Raw genomic sequence first — 20,376 nt, 5'->3', positions numbered from 1 at the left:
ATATATATATATATATACACACACACACACATATGTTTATATATAAACATAACACAGTCATATATATATGTATATATATATACATATATATATATATGTATGATTAGAGGGGAAAGAAAAAGGAAAAAATTAAAGAGGCATAAGTAAGTATGGTAACAATGTATTTTTAAAAATTCTCCTTATGAAACCCATCACCATACGCAATGAATAGATGCCATTAAAAAAAAAAGGGGGCAGTAGTATCTTGAAATAGATCAAGGAAGTTTCAAGGAACCACTACCCCGGAAGTTCCTAACTGAATATGTTGGAGTTAAACATTATCCTCTGGTTAATGATAATCTTGTTTGAAGTGAACAGAGCAGTAAATGAATTCAGAGTGATAACCTGAATCCATTCACTTAGGCTTCGTTCTATCATCAGACTTGTAAGCTTTACCATGTAGCCAGCAAACCCTCAGCACCACTGGGGATTATGGAGATCCAGGCACGCCAAACGGAAGGGCCAGCCTTAGTACGTCACTGTGGCAGTAGTTAGCACCCCTGGCTGCCTCAGATGCCCACACTACCAGGAATCATCTGGCCCCATCTCTGAATCTTTATATCACTTTGCCCCAGCTTCCTGATAGCTCAGGTCATGACCCAGTGCCAGGCCCCTGCTCCCAGCTGCAGGTTGCTCAGAAGGACTTTGGCCCAAGTCACTTTCCCAAGTGAGGTGGCCTCTCACTTCCGCCAAAACATAAAAATGAAAGGTTCTCTACAAAGGAGATGGGAGCTCAGAGAGATGGGGAGCAAATGCTCACTATGGTCCTGTTTGTAATCCTCTCTCTAAAGTGCCTAGCATGCTGCTGCCATGAAGTGAACATGCTAAGCCAACACCTAGTACTGCGGTTTCTATTCATTCTTTGAGGCAGGCAGAGTGTCAACCTTCAGGGTTGCCGCCTTTCTTCCTTTCTTTCTTTCTCTCCTCCTCCTCCTTTGTTTTTGAGGCAGGGTCTCTCTACCTAGACCTGGCTGCTGCATGTCCTGAAACTAATTATGTAGAACAGGTTGGCCTCAAGCTCACAGAGATCTGCTTGCCTCTGCCTCCTGAGTGCTGGGATGAAAGGTATGTACCACTATACCTGATAATTCTGTCTTCTTTAAGTTATATTTTTAACTGTATTTATTTTGCACGTGGAGTTTGTGGTTAAGTGTCATGGTGTGGGTGTGGAAGTCAGAGAACAATGTGTGAGAACGTTCCCTCCTTCTGCCATGTAGGTCCTGGAGTCCGAACTCAAGTCATTAGATTCAGCACAGGCCCCTTTCCCCACTGAGCCACCTCTCTGGCCCTTGCCCGGTCTTTTGCTTTGAGATAGTCTCATTATGTTGCTGAGGCCGGCCTGGAGTTCCCCGGCTCCAACTATCCTCTTGCCCTCAAGCAGCTGGAACCGCAGGTGAACACCACTGCACCTAGACAACGGAACTCCAGCTCAGTATTGAGGGTTGGATACAGCCTCTCAGCAGAGTAGAGTATGCGCTTCGGATGCATGAGGCTTTGGGTTTGAGGGCCCTTCGGAAAGAATAAAACAAACTCAATATTTGGAAGTGTCATTAAAGGGGGAAACTCAAACACAGAAAAAAAAAATGAAAACCCTTTTAAGCAAATGCTAATAACATTTGCTAAATATAACCAACATCAAGGCTGCACAAATGGGTGCTCTGAAAGTTAAAGAAAAGAAAAACTATTGTGTCAGAAATTAGGACAGAGACAACTGAAGATTTTTGTCAGAGATGGAGTCTCACAACATAAGTCAATGTTGCTCCAGACAAGCTTTGAAATTGTTGCAATCCTCCTACTTTAGGCTCCCAGCTTTGAGCCAATGTGGCTGGATTTTGAGTTTTGGGAGACAAAATGTTCCAGCAACTTTGACTGGGGTTGATTGGGGATTACGAAGGTTCCATATGGCTGTCAGTCGTGAGGTTACACTACCTGAAAGGTATCGAAGATAAAACATAGGGTATTTGTTGAAGTCTAACTTTGACTTTATTCATGCCAGTGATGGCTGGAACAGAAGAAGTGGCAATGGGGTTTTTAGAGGGAGTGAGAGATTGGGCTCTGCACTGAACTCACTGCAAGGGGGAACTAACAGCCAAGACTGAGATGAGGTCAGTAGAGAGAGAATGACTAGAGACAACATCGGGGGAAGGAGATATTAGCTGAGGGCATGTCAGGGGATCAGACAACAGTGAAGGGATGGTGAAGACCGAGACCTTGAGGCAAAGCTTCTTGCTGAAGGATTCAGCAGGATTCTTGCCAAAACCTTATTTTATAAGGAAGTACACATTTGGGTGTAGGAGGCATTTTAGAAGACAAGTGTGGTCAAGCAAACTTGTTTTTTTGCTGATGGTACAAGGACATGGTAAGGGGGTGATGTAATCAGATTTTAGAGGAGGTAACTCTGGGAAGGGAGGGGAGGATGAGACAGAACAAGCAGAAACAACATCAGGAGTTCACATACAAGAAAGCAATGACCCATCCCAAGATACAATGAGGTATCAACTTGTGCATAATTTATGATATCGACTGAACTGGATTTGGTGACTCTGAAAGTGCAGGAAGAGAAGGTGCCCTGGATGACATCATCCTACAGCTTCTGGGTAAAGGGAGGAGAGGCTGTCATCAGTGTTAGTCAGGTAGTTAGAACAGAAAGACACTGAGTTTCTGTATCACACCTGCAGGGGCTCTGCCTGAGTTACTCCAGGAGTTTGCAACACACAGGATGATCCTTTACATACCTGTAATATGATTTTTTGTGTGTTTTACACACACACGCACACATACAAAAAGTATTAAATTTCGCATATGGTTGAGAAGGCGCAGTTCATGGAGTTCCCACCTATGATATGAAAAAGATCTGTAGAGCTCAGGTTAGGAATTCCTGAGTTGTAAGTCAAGTGGGCTTAGTGGAAAAGGCACTTGTGATCAAGCCTGAGATGAGTTTGAGAGAGAAACAGCTCCTACAAGTCATTCTCTGATTTTCCCATGTGCACAGACACACACACACACACAAACACACACACACACACACACACACACACACGAATAAACAAATGTCAAAACCAAACCAAACACCCCTCAACAACCCACAAATAATAGAATTCCTGGGGTAGCCTCAAAACCCCTAAGCTGGGGATACAGCATGGTTGGTAGAGTACCTGCCTAACAGGCACCAGGCTCTGGGGTTGATCCCCAGCAGTGCAGAAAACAGTGTCTATGATCTCAGCACTATAGGAGATAGAGGGCAGAAGGAGAAATTCAAAGTCCCCAGAGTGGTTATATACCTCTATGAAATTGCCAAAGAACTAACTGAATTTTAAAAAGAAAGTTCATCCTCGGCTACAAACGAGTTCCAGGCTTGCCTGTGATATATGAGACCCCGTCTAAAACAGGAGATGAGGGTAGGAGGTGGGCACAGGGGGTGGGGAAGGCCAAAGCGAGCTTAAGACATGTAAATATGGAATGAGTTTGGGTCACAAAGACAGTGATTTGACGACAGCATATGCGGTTTCCAGAATTGTCATCTGTTCATGCTTCCATTCTTCTATTCAATAATAATACTAATGGTAGGTACTATTTATTTATTTAGTACTAAGTACTTTACCACTGAGTTATATCTCGGGCCCTGTAGGCACTAGTTAATGGGAAAGCTACTGTGCTTGACACTAGGAATGGAAAGAATAGTCGACTGTCTCCTCAGAGAGTGTACAGTCCAACTAGAGAATACACGTAAGTAGACATAGATAGAAGTAACGCAATATGTGTTGTGTGAGATATGTGTACTGTGAACGTAAAAGATGGGGAAAGAACTGAATCATGCCTAGGACCTACCACCAGGGGGGGTTAGGGCGAATCCTTGGAGAAGACAAGCAGGCTTTGTTCTGAAGGGATAATTGGGTTTAGCCTGGCTGTGCTCCAGTGTAGTAAATGGCATAGAGTGTGTGTTTGGGGACACAAAAGCCCTTCAGAATGACTTGCACGTAAAGGACAAGACACGGAGGAAGGCTGTGGGTAGAAATGAGATTGGACATCTGAGCACGGAGAAGAAGGAGATTCCCAGGGCAGAAGCCTGGTGGCTCAGCTGTGGACTTGAGCACACTGGGGGGATCACATGACCAGTAAAAAGGCTTAACAAACAAACAAACAAACAAACAAACAAAAAAAACCCAAAAAACAATAATAGAAATCCACCGTCACACAAGAACAACCAGTTTTGTGAAAGGTGGTTAGATCCAGGATCTTATACAGTGTTTTAGGACTGTGAAAACCCAGTTGTGGTGGGCTTGCCTTCAACCCACAGATCCACCCTCCACGCATGCAAGAGTCCAAGAAAAGGCATCTTAAGGGGGTTGGAGTTTCTCTTGATGGATTTTTAAATCTGGACTGGTGGCTATGATTATGTAAGATCTGCAATGATGATGCCCCCCTCCCCCCCCAAAAGATGATATTAGCAGGTAGAAAGAAGAACTGGGCAGAGAGATATGAAACTAGAAACAACTAAAGGGTAACCTAGGGAGGAAAAGACACATGGACATCATTAGTCACAAAAAAAAAAAAAAAAAAAAAAAAACTGTAAATAAAATAAATTTTACTGGCTTTTTTTTTTTTTTTAATCATTCTCATGTTAAATTCAAACTTAAGTAGAGGAGGTAAACAAAATACATAGTGATCTTCATTTTTTTTTCCTCAAAAGAGATGTATTATTTTTTATTTTATGTGTAGGGTGCTGTGCTGGTATGTGTGCCTGTGTAGCAGACACCAGACCTACAGACATGCAGACATGCAGTGCCTGTGGAGGCCAGAATAGGGTTTAAGATTGCCCCTGGAACTGAGTTAAAGATCATTGTTAGCCACCCATAACGTTTGAGCCATCTCTCCAGCCCCGTGATCTTCATTTTAAAAAGCAACCGTCCCTGTTTCTGTCATGCACAGGTGTATGGAGCCACGTGTGACTGCAATGTGCTTAGAAGGGGCAGAGGACTATGCTAGGTGCTGTCTGAGTCTGACCTCTCAGTCCATCATCAAGGGAGGACAGTGCAGGGACTGCGCAGGAACTGGAAGGCTGCTGCAGAGGTCGTGGAGAATGCCCGTATCTACTAGTGTTTTCACTGTGACCTGTTCATGTTGCTTTCTCATATTCCCTTGGGCCACCAGTCAAGGAATGGCATTTTCTGCAGTGGACTGGGCCCTTCCCCGTCAATCATCAATCAAGAAAATGTCCCATAGGCTTGCCTACAAGCCAACCTGAATGGAGGATTTTCTTAATTGAAGTTCCCTCTTAGATGACTCTTGCTTGCATGAAGTTGCCAGAAAACTAATCAACGTAGGTATCTTCTTTTTTAAAAAAATTATTTATTTATTTATCATGTATACAGTGTTCTGCCTGCATGTACACCTGCACGCCAGAAGGTGACACCAGATCTCACTATAGATGGTTGTGAGCCACCATATGGTTGCTGGGAATTGAACTCGGGGTTTTTGGAAGAGCAGCTAGTGCTCTTAACCTCTGAGCCATCTCTCCAGAGGGTCTCATTGAATCTGGAGCTCACCATTTTTGTTAGTGTGGCTGGCCAGTGAGCCCAAGGGTCCCACTTGCCTCTACCCTCTCTCACCCCAGCACCGGGGTTATAGAAACAAGCTCTGCCTCCTGTTTTAGTTCATTCTACCGCCTTTTATATAGTTGAGATTTATCTCTGAGCAATCTGGAGCTGGATTTCTGTGATTGCTGTGAATTACTTCCCTTTTTGGACTTTCTTCCTCTTTTTTAGCTTCCCTACTTTTACTTACTGTCTTATGAGCTTGAAATGGGCTTAGTGGAAGGTAGCGTCTTCCTCAAGCCAACTGTGGAGTCTCTGGATGTCTGATCCTCCCCCAAAGCCTCTCACGCTAGGCAAGTAAGTTACAGGCCAGCTCTCTTTTTGAAGCAGGGTATAACTAACTGACCAGGCTGGTCTTGAACTTGCAGTCTCCTGAGTAGCTAGAATCCCAAGCACGAGTCACCAGGCCCAGTTTGAATTTCCGAAACTTGTCTCCTCTAAGACTCTTCCAGACAGCACCCCGTGCGTGGTCAGAGGACAATTTGAGGAGTTGGCTCTCTTCCTGGCTGAACCATCTTGCCACCTCCTTATTTTGTTTTCTCGGGAGCTTCTTTTCCCTGTAAAGGTGATGTTTGTCCTCAAATTTGTATATGAATGTAACATTTAACTTTAAAAGATAACTCATATGTGACCTTATAAAGACAGTAAAGTTAAACAGCCGGAAAGACAAGGCTGGGCACTTGGCTCAGTCCTATAAAACCAGTCCAAAAGGATTATCACTATTTCCAGGCTAGTGCAGGCTACATGGCGAGTTCCAGGACAGCCTGGTTACATACACACCGAGACTCTCAAGAGTCCAAATAAACCACCACAAGAGGGGCGTGGTGGAAAGACAGTGGCTGTAAGAAATACCACATCGGCAAAGGGAGGCCAGTCAGGGAAGAAAAAAACTTTCTTCGGCGGTCCAGTCTCCAAGGGCCGAAAAGGAAGTTGACACAAGCAGGTGGGAAGCTGCGTGGGGACCGCAGTCTGGCTTCCTGGCCATGTCACCCTGAGCCTCGCACGCGAGTCCCTCGGCAATACGCCTGTCCTACTGTCCACTTTCCTCCAGCTGACTTTCGGCTGTGCAGCTAGACCCACAGGACTCTCTGTGCGGGATTGGAAACAGCTACCACCGCAACGAAGAGAACGTCTTGTGGGGCCACCAGCAGCGGGCACGCAGCAGAGACGCGGAGCTGTGCTCTGCCCTCCGTTCCTCCCAGACCCCCGAGGCCCCGCCCATCCCAGGCCTCACGCCATTAAGCCCCGCCCCTTCCCAGCACCCATTCGACCCTCCCACGCCCCGAGGCCCCGTCCCATTCGGCCCGCCCCGCCCCACGACTTGAGGCCTCGTCCCGCCGATCCTTCCCTGCAGAGACGGAACGCCTTCCAAGTCTTCCCTACCCTGCTCCCTTGGGCCCCGCCCCTCTCGGCCCGCGTGCCTCACGGCCCCGCCCCTTAGGCTGCTCCGCCCCTTGCCAGTGAAGAGCCGCCTTTTCCCAGCCGCCCCGCCCCGCGCCCGCGAAGTCCCGCCCCCGGCCCCGCCTCCAGCCCTGGCCCCGCCTCCCGCTCCCGGCCCCGCCTCCCGCCCCCGGCCCCGCCTCCCGCCCCCTTGGGCGCTCCGTAGCAGTGACGTGCGCGGCAGGCTGGGCACTCAGCGGGGCTCTGGAGCCGGCGGGCGGAGACCAATCCGGGATCTGTCCCAGCAGGAAGCGAATCCCGGGCGCCGTCGTCTCCGGAGCTCGCTCTCGGCGTCGCGCTCTCCCTTGGCGCCCGCAGCCCGGCATCCCTTCCACCGCCGCGACCCCTCGCGCAGGGTGAGTGTGGGCGCCTGCCCGCCCGCCGGTCCTCGCCCCCTTGGCCTCTGCCCGGCGCGGACCCGAGCCCTGGCTTCCCGGTCCCCGGGCCGGCGGGGAGCCTGTCACCTGACGCTGCTGCGTCCCTGGTCCCCGGAGTCCCACCCGACACTGCGAGGTGGTTTTAGTTTCCCCTTTGGAAGCACAGTGAAAATTCCACACAGACTAGTTTGTTGTCAGGAGATCAAGTGATGCCATTAATAATTTAGCCGTGGTGGCATTCTACAAAGCTGGAATTTTAGTCCTTCAAGCGATCTAGTATCTGGAGTGTGAGCTTTACGGATGTGGTGATGAAAAATAACTTCGTTATTTAATTCCAAAACGCCTTGAACTAAAACTTGCTGGCTCTGGATGGTATTTTTGAATAGGAAATAATTTGATAAAAGCCATTCTTAGATAATCTGTGTCAGGAATTTTTACACAGAGTTACATTTTATCTGGCATAAAGTATGTAGGGCAGGGATATGTGGAGCTATTTTGAGGACGCTACACCAGCGCTGCTCCGATTTCCTATGCGTTGAATGAAACTTTCGTTTGCTCTCGTGGTACGGTTGCAGGGTGTTGGGATATAGTCAGCCTGAGGCTTTTAACAGCCCTTGAGGCTCAGCTGTAACTATCTGCTCGCTATAAAATACGAGTCTCGGGTTTGGTGGTGGTCATGGTACAAAGGTTGGCAGCGGAACAGCAGCAGTTCTGTACAAATTAACTCAACTTCGAGACGCCTTGGCTTGTGGTTTTCCAACTGGGAAATGTTTAGTGAAAAAAAAGTTACCGTAGTGCTCTAGCATTAATTTTAGAAATAGCCACAAGTTACAAGGGGGGGGGGGGCAGAGGAAGAGACAGAAACAATGCAGCTCTTCAGAACGGCTCATTGACTTTTAAATGTCTGTTCATTTTTGGTGTTTGCTGTTGCCCAGGAGTAAACACGCACCGTGGTAAACAGAAGTCGTTTTAGTCTGATGCTCATCTGCCGGTAGTTTTTTTATTATTTGATTTTGATCTGTTACCTATTTTCCTCTTCCTTTTAAGTTTTGTATTTGTTTTCAAAAAGTTACTTGTAAAAGACAGGGACAGAATACTGCCATTAAGAAAAGATTATCGTGATTAAATGTACAGTTAAAAAGCTGTGTAGTATAGAATTTACATACGGTCTTTGGTACCTAGACACATGATCAAGAAAAGTGAACAACTATGGTATTTAATGGAAACAACAATACATTAAAAGCAAAGATGGTAAATTATAGTCCATGGGGTCTTATCTGAAAGGGATTTTCCCCTGTTTACACGATCAAGTTTTAAAATAACACTGGCCAGGAAATCTGAGAGAGGCCAAAGGCTCCTCTCTCATCCTGTTGTGACTTTGCCTGGAGTCTGTGGTGGATCATTTATTGTTTAGACAACTGGTCTGTATCTGGGGTTTGAAAAGCCTTTAGACAGTTTTAAAGATTTCCACCATGCAAGGTCTGAATAAACAAATAAGCACTCCCCATTAAAAATAATTCACTAGTTTTTAACTTTCTCTTGGTAGTCAGTGCTCCACTTACCATACATAAAATGCTAGTGTAAAAAAGTCAGGTTTGGGAGTGTAATTCAGTGTGTAGCACTCTTGCCTGGTATATGCGAGGCTCAGGGTACTAAAATTTTCTTTTCTTTTTTTCTTCTGTATTAAAACATCTTATTTAAACCTAAAAGTTTGGAAAAAGTACATTTTGAATAAATCTCACACAGTTTAATGGTGATTCCCAGAAAGAGATACTTTATAACAGTTTGTGAACTGGCAATTTAGTAGCGGTGTAACACACACACAAACTGAAGGTTTGAATTACAAAATAATTTTCTAGGTTGATGGTCTTGTCCTTCATGGAGGAGAGACCAAAGGCTCAGAGAATGAAATACTTTTATGTAGCTTTGGCGGGGCAAAGTCCAGACTCTAAATACTCATGGGAGTCTTTCGGCAGCACAGCCCCTCTCTTCCTGCTTTCACTGGAAAATGCCTTGATTTTGTTCACTTGGGGAACTATTGGGAGACCATTGTAGAACTGGTCTGAAAATTGGAAGCTGGTACCCTGGATAAGCTGTGATAGGCCATGCATGGAGTCTAGAACTAATTGAGAATTCTATGTCTTTTCTATGTCTTCCTTCTCAAGGTCTTGAGCAGTGACCCCAATGCTGTGACATCATTTCTGGTGTGGTTCCAGCTTGTAATAATTGTTATGTGCTTTTCGTTTTGATGGGTTTATAGGAATTAATGCTGCAATCTAATCCTGGATTGATTCCACTGTAGCCAAGCAGTATATGATGTTTCTGTTTAAAACTTCAGTTTTGTTTTTTGTTTTTCCTTCACGTGAGCAAGATTGTTGCTCCTATACAGTAGCTGTCTCTTAAATGTTATTCAGTTAACTGTAGTCTTAGGAGGGAAATATGCTTCAAGATTAAGATATCCAGGCCTGTGAGATGCTCAGCAGGTAAAATCACTTGTCTGGAACCCTGATGAGTTGGCTTTGATCCCTGGGTCTTAAGAGAAATGACTTCTATGAATTATCCTCTGACTGCCACACATATTCCTTGGCACATAGCCACAAACAGATAATTGTAATTCATGGAATAACAATAATAAAGATTAAGGCATCCTCCTACCTGCACCTTCTGAGTGCTGGGATTATAGGCTTGCAGCTCTGCCCTTGCTTATGGGATCCTGGGATCAAACCTCATTTTGTGCTAGGCAGGCAGTTCATCAGGGGAACTACATCTTTAGCCCAATATCATGTATTTATTTATTTACTTATCTATGTATTTATTTTTGTGTGTGTATAGTTTTTGTATGGACACACAAGGCATAGCTGTGAAAGTTAGAGGACAGTTTTGTGGAGTCAGTTTTGGTCAAATTTAGATCATCGTGTTTGCTTGACAAGTTGTTTTTTTTTTTTTTTTTTTTTTTTTTACCTGCTTAGCCATCTTGCTACCCCACCCCGGCCCCAGACCTTTTTGAGATAAGGTCTCACTATGTAGCCCAGACTGGTGTGAAATTCGCTATGTAGACAGAACTGACTATCCTCTAACTCACAGGGATACACTTACCCGTGCTTTCTGTGTACTGGAATTAAAGGTGTATACCACCACACCCAGCTTATACAATGTCTTTTGATCAAAATGGCTCATGGCCTTTAAAAGGAAATTTACTTTATTATTTATTTGTGTGTGTGCGAGTGTGTGTGTGTGTGTGTGTGTGTGTGTGTGTGTGTGTGTGTGTGAACATAAATATGGGTGCCTACAGAGGTCAGAAAAGAGTATCACACCTCATGGACCTAGGCTAGGGGTGGTTGTGAGGTGCCTGACTTAGGTGCTAGGAACCAAACTTGGATCCCCTGGAAGAATAGCAAGTATCCTTAATCTCTGAGCCATCTCTCTAGCTCCCCAAATATTTTTTTTCCTTTTTTCTTTTTTTATACACAGCTCAAGCTTCAAGAGTATCCCTTGAGCTGTAATAGACCTAAAGGAATGAAATGGCAGAGGTTTTTTTTGCTAGCTATGTAGAAAAACACAGAGAAGGCTGAGCTGGGGTTACCTGTATGGAAATTTTTCATTTTGGAACTGCTACCAATTTGCATCCAAGGATACTTATATTCTGATGTAAGTGAAAAATCATCCAATGGCTCAAATATGTATCATTAACATTTGATTGTTAAAGTGCTTTGTCTTTCTTTTGGGAGGAGGTAAGGGTACAGGTAGTTGAGAACTAACCAGAGTTATGACTTAAACGTTTTATTTCTGAGGCATTAGACACTGTTCAGAGGTAGCAGGATCTCTTGTGTTTATAACAGTATGCTTTTTTTTTGATAGATTTCTAGTAGATTGGTGATCTTAAAGTATAAGTATTAGTATAGCAGTAACATAAAAAAAATTAAGAAACCACCACAAACCTACCAAAATTTTCCCTGTGAGTGCTGAAGCCTAGGAAGTAAAACCCAAAACACAACTCTGTCATCTTGAGAACTCTTGCTGGGGTTAAGAAGAGAGGAGATAATTGGCGGTACAGATCGCATGCGTCAAGTGAAACCAAAACACCGAAGCACATTCCTTTAATGTATATTCACATAGGGCGAATACCAACATTCATGCTGACTAATGTGCACCGGGGAAGCTCCCAGCAAAAACACAGGCAGATATCTTCTGTGTGTGTGTGTTACGTCACTTGGTATTGAAGGTAACCAGGGCCTGGAGAGATGGTTCCTCAGTTAAGGGCTCTTGTTGCTCTTCCACAGGACCAGAATTTGCTTCCCAGCATCCTTGTTGGGGGCCTCAGAGTCACCTACAAATCCAACTCCAGGGGATTTAACGCCCTCTTCTAACTTCTGTAGACATCCACATGTATGTAGCAAATACACAAACACATACCCACAAATAAAAATATACGTATGTTTATTTTAAAGTTAAAGCTGACTAACCTTTACATGGTGAGCTCTGTTGTGTGGTAGAGTTCTGGTTAGTATGGATCCTTGGATCGGGGAAATATCAAGATTGGCAGATATATAGAGAAAGATAAATTGAAACCATACATTTAAAATCTACAAACAGGTTCAGTGGCAGGAAGTTCAGTAGCATGGCCTGTAGTTCACATATACGGGAGGCTGATGAAGCAGGAGGATTGAATTCAAGTTTTTGCAGCCAGTCTAGCCAATGTGACAATATCCCATCTCAAAAAACAACCAAACAACCAAACAACCCCTTCCTGGCCAAAAAAAACCCAAACCAAAACAAACCAAAACAAAAAACCAACCCCATAACCCACCACCACCAGAAAACTAGAAAACAAGAGATAAGGTTGGTGTTTAGTTGGTAGAGCAGTTGCCTAGCATGAATGGAGTCCTAGATTTGACTTCTAGCACCGTATAAAACTGGGGCACCTGTCTGTAATCCATACACTCAGGAGGTAGAGGCAGATCCCTGCGAGTTTGAGGCCAGCCTTGGCTATGTGAGATCCTTTCTCATGTCTCTCCACCGCTTCCCCAGGTTAAAATCTGAAGGTGTTTATGTCAGAAGTGAATACCTTCCTTTTTAATATATATAATAAATATAAATATGTTTATTCATAAAACACATACTATTATATTTATATGATGTGCATATATTCATAAAATATAATTTATAAAATAAATAAACGTTTACAATAATGTTTAGTATTTCTATTTTCAATAAAATTTTAATAAATGATATGTAAATATATAAACTTTAAACTATATATTTACACGTATAAAACTTGTCTAAGGTCAAGCGGTCCTTTAGAAACACCCCTGGGGATGGCTCTTCTATGTATTCCCAAGGTGGCAAGCTTTCCCTGGCAGTATTTCTCTCCTTCCGGCTGTTCGGATTAATCTGTCAGCAAGTAACTTTCTTCATCTTGTGATTTCAATTCAGATACTTCAAATTTTCAGATCCTGAAAAACTACAGTCTCTAATTTTTTTTTAAGACAGTCTTGCCATGTAGTTAGGCTGGTCTTCAGCCTCCCACTCTCCTGCCTCAGTCCCATGTGCTGGGCTTGCACCACTAGGCTTTGCAGTTGCTCCTTTGTGTGTTTTCAGTGGCGGGTAGATGCACACAAAGCCTGTGATACAGCTACAGACAGGGTGGTAATGAACTTTAAAAAATATTTATGTATTTATTATGTATACAATGTATGCCTGCAGGCCAGAAAAGGGCACCAGATCTCATTATGGATGGTTGTGAGCCACCATGTGGTTGCTGGGAATTGAACTCAGGACCTCTGAAAGACCAGACAGTGCTCTTCACCTCTGAGCCATCTCTCCAGCCCGGTTATGAACTTTTCTAATTAGAGAGTTTTTCAGGAAAATCAACAACTGGTTGAAAATAAAGGAGAAATTGTTCTGGGGAAATTTTGAAAATAACTTTTGTTACTTAGATTATTGGTGTTAATCTAATGGTAATTACTCTTTTGGTAAGGAATCTCTGAAGACTGTGTGTGTGTGTGTGAGTGTGTATGACCTTATGCCTTAATTCATTTAAAAGTAATGACTGTTTTGGTAAAGAATCACTAAAGACTCTGCGTGTGTTTGTGTGCGTGTACATGTATGATGGTTCCCTTATGCCTTAATTCATTTGAAAATATTCGAGGGGCTGGAGAACTGACTAACAGTTGCGAGCACTTCCAGCTTTTCAGAGGACCTGAGTGCAGTTCCTAGCACCCACAGCAGGCAGCGCCTTAATGTACCTGTAGCTCCAGTTCCAGGAGATCCAATGTTGTCTTTTGGCCTCAGGGCACTTGCACACAAATGACACACACTCAAACATTACACACAGATTAAAAAAAAAAATCTTAAAAAAAATTGAGTGTTTACTAGAGATCAGGCACTGTTCTCAGTCCGTGGGGTACAGTGATTATAGCTGGGCACGTTCTTGTGCTGAGTGACATTTCATTGTTGTTTGGAATTAAGTTAATTACAGACCTTGCCTTCCCATATGTAATCAACAGGGCTGACTCTAGAGTTGGGAAATAGACAGTTGTCAAAGCAGTGTAATTTGAGGGACACTGAAAGACTTATTTGCCCTAAAATACTCTCCTCCTGGAGACGCCCAGTCCACCGGGGTATAACATTGTTTCATCTCTGCTGCACATGAATACCAGGATGTTTCATTACTCATCACAGTATCAGGACACAGGGCTAGGAAAATGAACAGGACCCAGGGCCCATGTGTTGGTGTAAGAGGAGTCGGTGTAATTTAAATTGTAGCTGTTGCTTATTGGGCTTTTGCTGTGTGCCAGATACTAACCCACAAGGGTAATTGAGGCACATTAGTTAGTCACCATGTTACCGTCGGCGGTTGGCATTGTGACTCGTTTTCCATATTGGGAAACTGAGACAGAGATAAGGAATTTGTTCAAACTCAGAGACATCGCGTGTGGTACTTAGCATATAGTAGGTACAGAGTATGTGGACTGAGTGCTTATACCCACGCGCTGGTTTCTGCTCTACTATGTGGGCCAGAAGATGGAAAGCAGAAGACCTTGGTGAAGGAGGAGAGTGGGGATTGGCGAGAGGGCTGGGATAGGGTTATTCTTTCATAACTGCCTGTCTCTTGGGCTCATGCCTCCCTGTGAAAGCCCTGGGACTTCTGAATCGCAGTTAAACATGAATGTTTATGGGTCTCCTTCTTTGGTAAGAGACCATAGGCACAACCAAGAGGTCTTGGTTTTTGCTAATCATTAACTTGGTCAAAATAATTCATTTTGGTTTCAGTTTTCTCATTGTAAAATGGGAGGCAGTGCTGCTTGCCTGTTCTTTCTTCTTCTTTCAGATTTTAATTGACTTTACTTCTGATTCTTTAGTTGGCAGCAGTTCAGACATAGAATGGTTCAGAATGTCCCTGTGTTGATCATTGTCTCTCCTTCCTTTGGTCATGTGTAATGGGGGACTTTTCATTCAAAAGGAAAAAAGAAAAAAGAAAAGAAAAAGGAAAATAGAAAAAAAGCAATGTGCTAAAGAGTTGGGTAGAGTCTTGAAAGTGGCCACTGTTCATTTGGAAATTTAGCTGTGCAACAGAATTACCCTGGGAGCTGGTATAAACACAAAGAAGGCGAGGGCAGGGCCCAAGAGTGTCAGCGTTTAATAAGCTTGCCTTTGATTTACAGGCAGACCAACATTTGAGAAGTGCTGGTTTAAAGCTTTCTTCCTCCTCTTCCTAGGAAGGGCTTCAACAGTGAATGCAAGTGGTTTGGATTATGCAGGAGATGTGGGGGAAGAAGGAAGTGAAAAATCCCCTACCAGAATCCTTTCACTAATTGTTTTTTTTTTTTTTTTTTTAAATCTTACTTGAAGCTTACAGCATTTATTTATATTGAGTCAGGGCAATGCCGTTCTAAATTTCATAACTAAATTAGATTCTAATGATTTTTAGCTTTAACCAGTTTTGTTTAGAGTAAATTGTTATGTAACATTTAAACTGTTACAAAAATAGCAGGAATCAAATATGCTTGTGTAGTCATAAGGAAAAAGAATTTAAAAAGCCATACTTAGATTGCTTTATAGTGTAGACTACTGAATAAGCAGAGACAGTGGTACTAGTCATATCAGGCAAGCACTAATAGGAAAGAGGATTTTCTTTGATGATGCAAATGATGGCTGTGTTTGCAGCAGTTAGGGAGGCAAACAAGGGTAGCTAAGCATTGAGGGACTAGCAACAGAAAGGAAGGCTGCCATTCTCCAGAGATCACCAGAGCTGAAAGCTGGCTCGGTAGAGGAGGCCAGTGGGAGCTGTGGCTTGGAGGCAGAACTAGAGGAAGGGAGGTTCCCTCACCTCTGCCTTCAGGCCTTGGCAAGTGACTTCCATTGGCAGAAGCCACCTAGGGAGCTAAGTGATGCCCTCTGAAAGCTCTTCCTCCCTAGCATAGCAGGGTGGAGGGTACAGCTGTGAGAGAGTAGATGGAGAAGAGCAAGGGGATTAATTAGAACCCCTGGGAATTTGTAGCATTCTCTTGGTGAACTTTAAATAACTTGTTAGCATTTTGATACATGTGTGAAATGCTTGGGACTACTTGTATATGACATATTGAAGAGAGTTTATCCAATTTCTTATTTAACTAAACATCTGTCTATCATCTATTATCTATCTATCTATCTATCTATCTATCTATCTATCTATCTATCTATCATCTATCTGTATGTATCTCCCAATGAGAAACATAATCTACATCTTTTAAAGAATTTTTATTAATATATCATTATGCCTTTCTATGTCTGTTACATAATTTTCATTACTATAGCATTTTCATCATTGGGTATTGTTGGTTTAGTTTCAGTAAAAAAGAAACTTTCAAATTATTTGCAAGCAAAATTCTTTGCGTCCTGAAGCTTGTGTTTCCTACTTACCTGGTCAGCGTTTCTTTGAGGCAGGGTTTGTTTCACTGAGTAGTGCGAGCTGTTCTGGAACTCCTGGAGTTTCTCCTCTCCTGTGGAGATTACAGGTGTGAGTTGCTGTGCCTGGCTTTACCTGGACTTTTCTGATAGCAAAACACGTGATGGAGTAACAGCTAATATAAGTAGAGCAATGATAAATTATTCCCCCTACTTATTCTAGCTTTACCTTGGGAGTCTGTTCTTTCTGTGTCCTGGAGCTCAAACCCAGGGCACTTGCTAAGTGCAAATAACAGTTGATTCCCATTTTCTTTGTTCTCTGGAGAGATCCACTGGAAAAGAAAGAGAAGCTCTGCCGAGCAGCTTTTAGAAAAGGAAGAGCCACCGCATTAGCTACTTTTCATGCCACTGTGACAGAAGACAGGACAGAACAAGTTAAAGGAAAGCTTTACTTTGGCTCACAGTTTGAGGGAGACATTCTGTCATGGGGAGGTGTGGTAGAAGCCTGAGGCAGCTGGTTACATTCTGCAGTCAGGGAGCAGAGGGACGAGTGTTGGTGCTCAGCTGGCTTCCTCCATTACCCTTTAAATTCTGTCTGAGACCCTTGCTGCCCTATTCAGGGTAGGTTTCCCTTCTCAGTTAAACCTTTTGGAGATGTTCTCACAGACACACTCTGCAGTGTGTCTCCTAGATGATTATAAATGAAATTATAAATAAAAATAATTCCTTCTCTTTTATGTGTATGGGTGTATGTGTTTGTCTGCACGTATTCCTGTGCACCACATGCATGGTATGCCCTTGGAGCCTGATGGTGGTAAACTACCATGTGGGTACTGGAATCAAACCCTGGTTCTTTGGAAGAGCAACCAGATTTTCTTCCTTCCTTCCTTCCTTCCTTCCTTCCTTCCTTCCTTCCTTCCTTCCTTCCTTCCTTTCTTTCTTTCTTTCTTTCTTTCTTTCTTTCTTTCTTTCTTTCTTTCTTTATTGTTTTATTAATTACAGTTTATTCACTTTGTATGGGAGCTGTAGCCCTCTCCCTAGTCCCCTCCCAATCCCACTCTTCCTCCCTCATCTCCTCCCATGTCCCTCCCCAAGTCCACTGCTAGGGGAGGTCCTCCTCCCCTTCCCTCTGACCCTAACCTATCAGGTCTCATCAGGACTGTCTGCATTGTCTTCCTCTGTGGCCTGGTAAAGCTGCTCCCCCATCAGGTGGAGGTGATCAACGAGCAGGCCACTGAGTTCATGTCAGAGACAGTTCCTGTTCCCATTCCTAGGGAACCCACTTGGACACTGAGCTGCCATGGGCTTCATCTGTGCAGGGGTTCTAGGTCTTTGGTTGGAGTATCAGTCTCAGAAAAGACCCCTGGGCCCAGATTTTTTTTTCTCTCCTTGTGTGCCCTCCAGTTCTTTCTTTCTCTTCCTTTTATAAGATTCCCTGCGCTCTGCCCAAAGTTTGGCTATGAGCCTCAGCATCTGCTTTGATATCCTGCAGGTTAGAGTCTTTCAGAGTCCCTTTGTGGTAGGCTCCTGTCCTGTTCCTTGTTTTCTTCCTCTTCTGGTGTCCATCCCATTTGCCTTTCTGAATGAGGATTGAGCATCTTACCCAGGGTCCTCCTTCTTGCTTAGCTTCTTTCAGCGAACAAATTTTAGTATGATTATCCTATATTATATGTCTAATATCCACTTATAAGTGAGTATATACCATGTGTGTCTTTCTTCTTCTGGGATACCGCACTGGTTCCCACCATTTGCCTGCAAATTTCATGATTTCCTTGTTTTTTATTGCTGAGCAGTGTTCCATTGTGTAAATGTACCACAATTTCTGTATCTATTCCTCAGTTGAGGGACATCTGGGTTTTTTCCAGTTTCTGGCTATTACGAATAAAGCTGCTATGAACATGGTTTAACAGATGTCCTTGTTTTTTACTTGAGCATCTTTTGGATATGTGCCTAGGAGTGGGATAGCTGGATCTTGAGGAAGCAGTATTCCTAATTGTCTGAGAAAGTGCCAGATTGATTTCCAAAGTGAACAACCAGATTCTTAACTATTAAGCCATCTCTCTAGCTCCCAATTTAGTCATGTTTAATGAAGGTTAGCCATCATAGCCATGTTGCCTAGTATTGAGCAAATTAATCAGACAGCTGACTATGAGAATTTTGCATACAAATAAATGATAACTCTGGTTGTAAGTGCAATGATTGAGGTTTTAAAAGTATGTTTTGTTTGTTTCCCTACAGATTGTATGGTTAAAATGAGAAACAGGTTTGGAATTCGGTACATTAGCACTGCTGTCTGCAATTGTATATTTGGGTGTTTGCTCTGAAATGTTTTGTTTGTTTGTTTGTTTTTGTTTTTCATTTTAAAGAGGTGACTTTAAGTGTTTATAACAACTCCTAATGGTCTGATTTATTTAAAAAAACATTTTTATTACACTTATTTTGTTTGTGTGTGGAGGAGTGTGTGTATGTGTTTTGGTGTGTTTGTGTGTGGTGATCAGAGGACAACTTATGGGTGGAGCCCAGAGCTCAGACTCAGGTTGCCTATCTGTGCAGCAGGCACCTTTCCACATGGGTCCTCAGGCCCATAGTGGTCATATGAATTAGCATCCTCCCGCCCCCAGGAGAGAACTGGGGATGTTGGTTTACAGATAGCTCTTTGGATTTCCCCGATTTGAGGATTGAGTTAGTTCAGAAAGAACTTTTCTTCTCTCCCTTGTTATTTTTTTTTTCTTCTTCTTCTAAGTTTAGATGGAACATTTGTGTTTTGGTTTGTGGGCACAGTTTGCTGTCTGCTATCCTTTTGGGCTTTGTATTGGGTGAAGGAACAAAGACGATGTGTGTGCTGGTGAGAACCGTCTGTGTTCTTGTGCTTCTTCTGTTCATATTTGATCTTGGAGGTTAGAAGACTCTGTCTGTCTGTTTAGATGGTGTTCAGACTCCAGCAAAACCAGGGCTTGTGTTGGCCGCTGAGATGACAGAAGGAAGAGATGAGCAAAAAACATAAAATCATTCACCATTTATTCAAGTGGCTAATTGAGGAAGCTAATGTTATCTTAAGAGAGATTTTTCTGTTGGGAAAAAAGGGAGGTGGAGATGGGAATTGCATGAGTTTAACCTTAGGATTAGACATCACACGAGTATTTTTAAAAAGAGAGAAAATATTTATTTCAATCAGAATTTGATAACCCGTTTGGTAATTACATTCTGATTCTCCCTCCTTCCCTTTCCTTCTCCTTCCTCTGTTCTCCTCTCTCCCTCTCTATCTTCATCCCTCCCTCCTTTCCTTCTCCTCTTTTTTCCTTCCTCCTTTGAGCCCTTCCTTTTTTTCCTTTTCCTCCCTTTTTCCTTCTCTTTTCTCAGGGAAGGCCACATAGGTTAGGAATTTAGAAATGAGTTGTTCATTTGGCCATTTGAATGAACTGTTAAAAATAGAGGCCATCTGAGTGCTGGCATGCATGATGCTACATGGGAAAGCAAGCCACTCTTTACTAAAGGCGTGTCTCTGGATCTGGGCCAGGATGCATGGACTTTGGTCTTGTTCTTTAGAGCTCGGCTCTTTGGCGTGTAACATTAAAATAGACTAAGATGCATTTTTGAAACAGAAGACCACACAGGCTTTATTTCTGACCCAAGTGGAAGACTGTTAGGCTCCTGGGTCAGCTTCAGCATCTATTGCCAGCATGATCACACACTGCCAAGCATGTATGTGTTTGCTCACATTTTCTTCTTGCTGCCGAGAGCTGAGGTTGGATGACTTTCTGAGGAGTAGCGAAGTGCAGAGCTGGAACAAGCTCTCAGCCAACCTGCCTCCAAATCTTCATCTAATTACAATTTTCAGTCCCCCCTTCTTTGTGCTCTTTTAGAGACACCTACCTTTGAAAAATTCTTCAAGGTTTTTTATCTTCTTAGAGAGGGTCTCACTGTGTAGCTCTAGCTGGCCTAGAACTTGTTATATACATCAGTCTGGTCTCAAAATCATAGAGATCCTCCTGCCTGTTTCCTAAATTCTGGGATTAAGGACATTTGTCTTCTCGCCCCAA

At 43.3% G+C, this 20,376-nt stretch overlaps 2 protein-coding genes across 6 annotated transcripts in view; both read left to right on the top strand.

The window, feature by feature from the left end:
• Window positions 1-6,958, top strand: part of Senp6 (SUMO specific peptidase 6) — a 68,338-nt gene extending 61,380 nt beyond the window's left edge. Inside the window, exon 11 of the mRNA XM_055602501.1 lies at window positions 6,704-6,958. Coding sequence (XP_055458476.1) covers window positions 6,704-6,958 — 255 coding nt within the window. The remainder of the gene's footprint in view (window positions 1-6,703) is intronic.
• Myo6 (myosin VI) overlaps window positions 1,086-20,376 on the top strand; it is a 142,120-nt gene continuing 122,829 nt past the window's right edge. For 4 of the 5 annotated variants that reach the window (XM_055602555.1, XM_055602554.1, XM_055602553.1 and 1 more), the window contains exon 1: window positions 7,284-7,429. The gene's annotated coding sequence lies outside the window, so the exon portion shown is untranslated. Of the gene's footprint in view, window positions 1,105-7,283; window positions 7,430-20,376 lie in introns of those variants that run through there. The other variant, XM_055602552.1, reaches the window with a different exon arrangement.

Source organism: Psammomys obesus, unplaced genomic scaffold, assembly GCF_907164565.1.
Source record: "Psammomys obesus unplaced genomic scaffold, mPsaObe1.curated_primary_1811, whole genome shotgun sequence".
Classification (NCBI taxonomy): domain Eukaryota; kingdom Metazoa; phylum Chordata; class Mammalia; order Rodentia; family Muridae; genus Psammomys; species Psammomys obesus.
The sequence above is the reverse complement of the archived record's forward strand: the minus strand, read 5'-3'. Positions and strand labels throughout refer to the sequence as shown.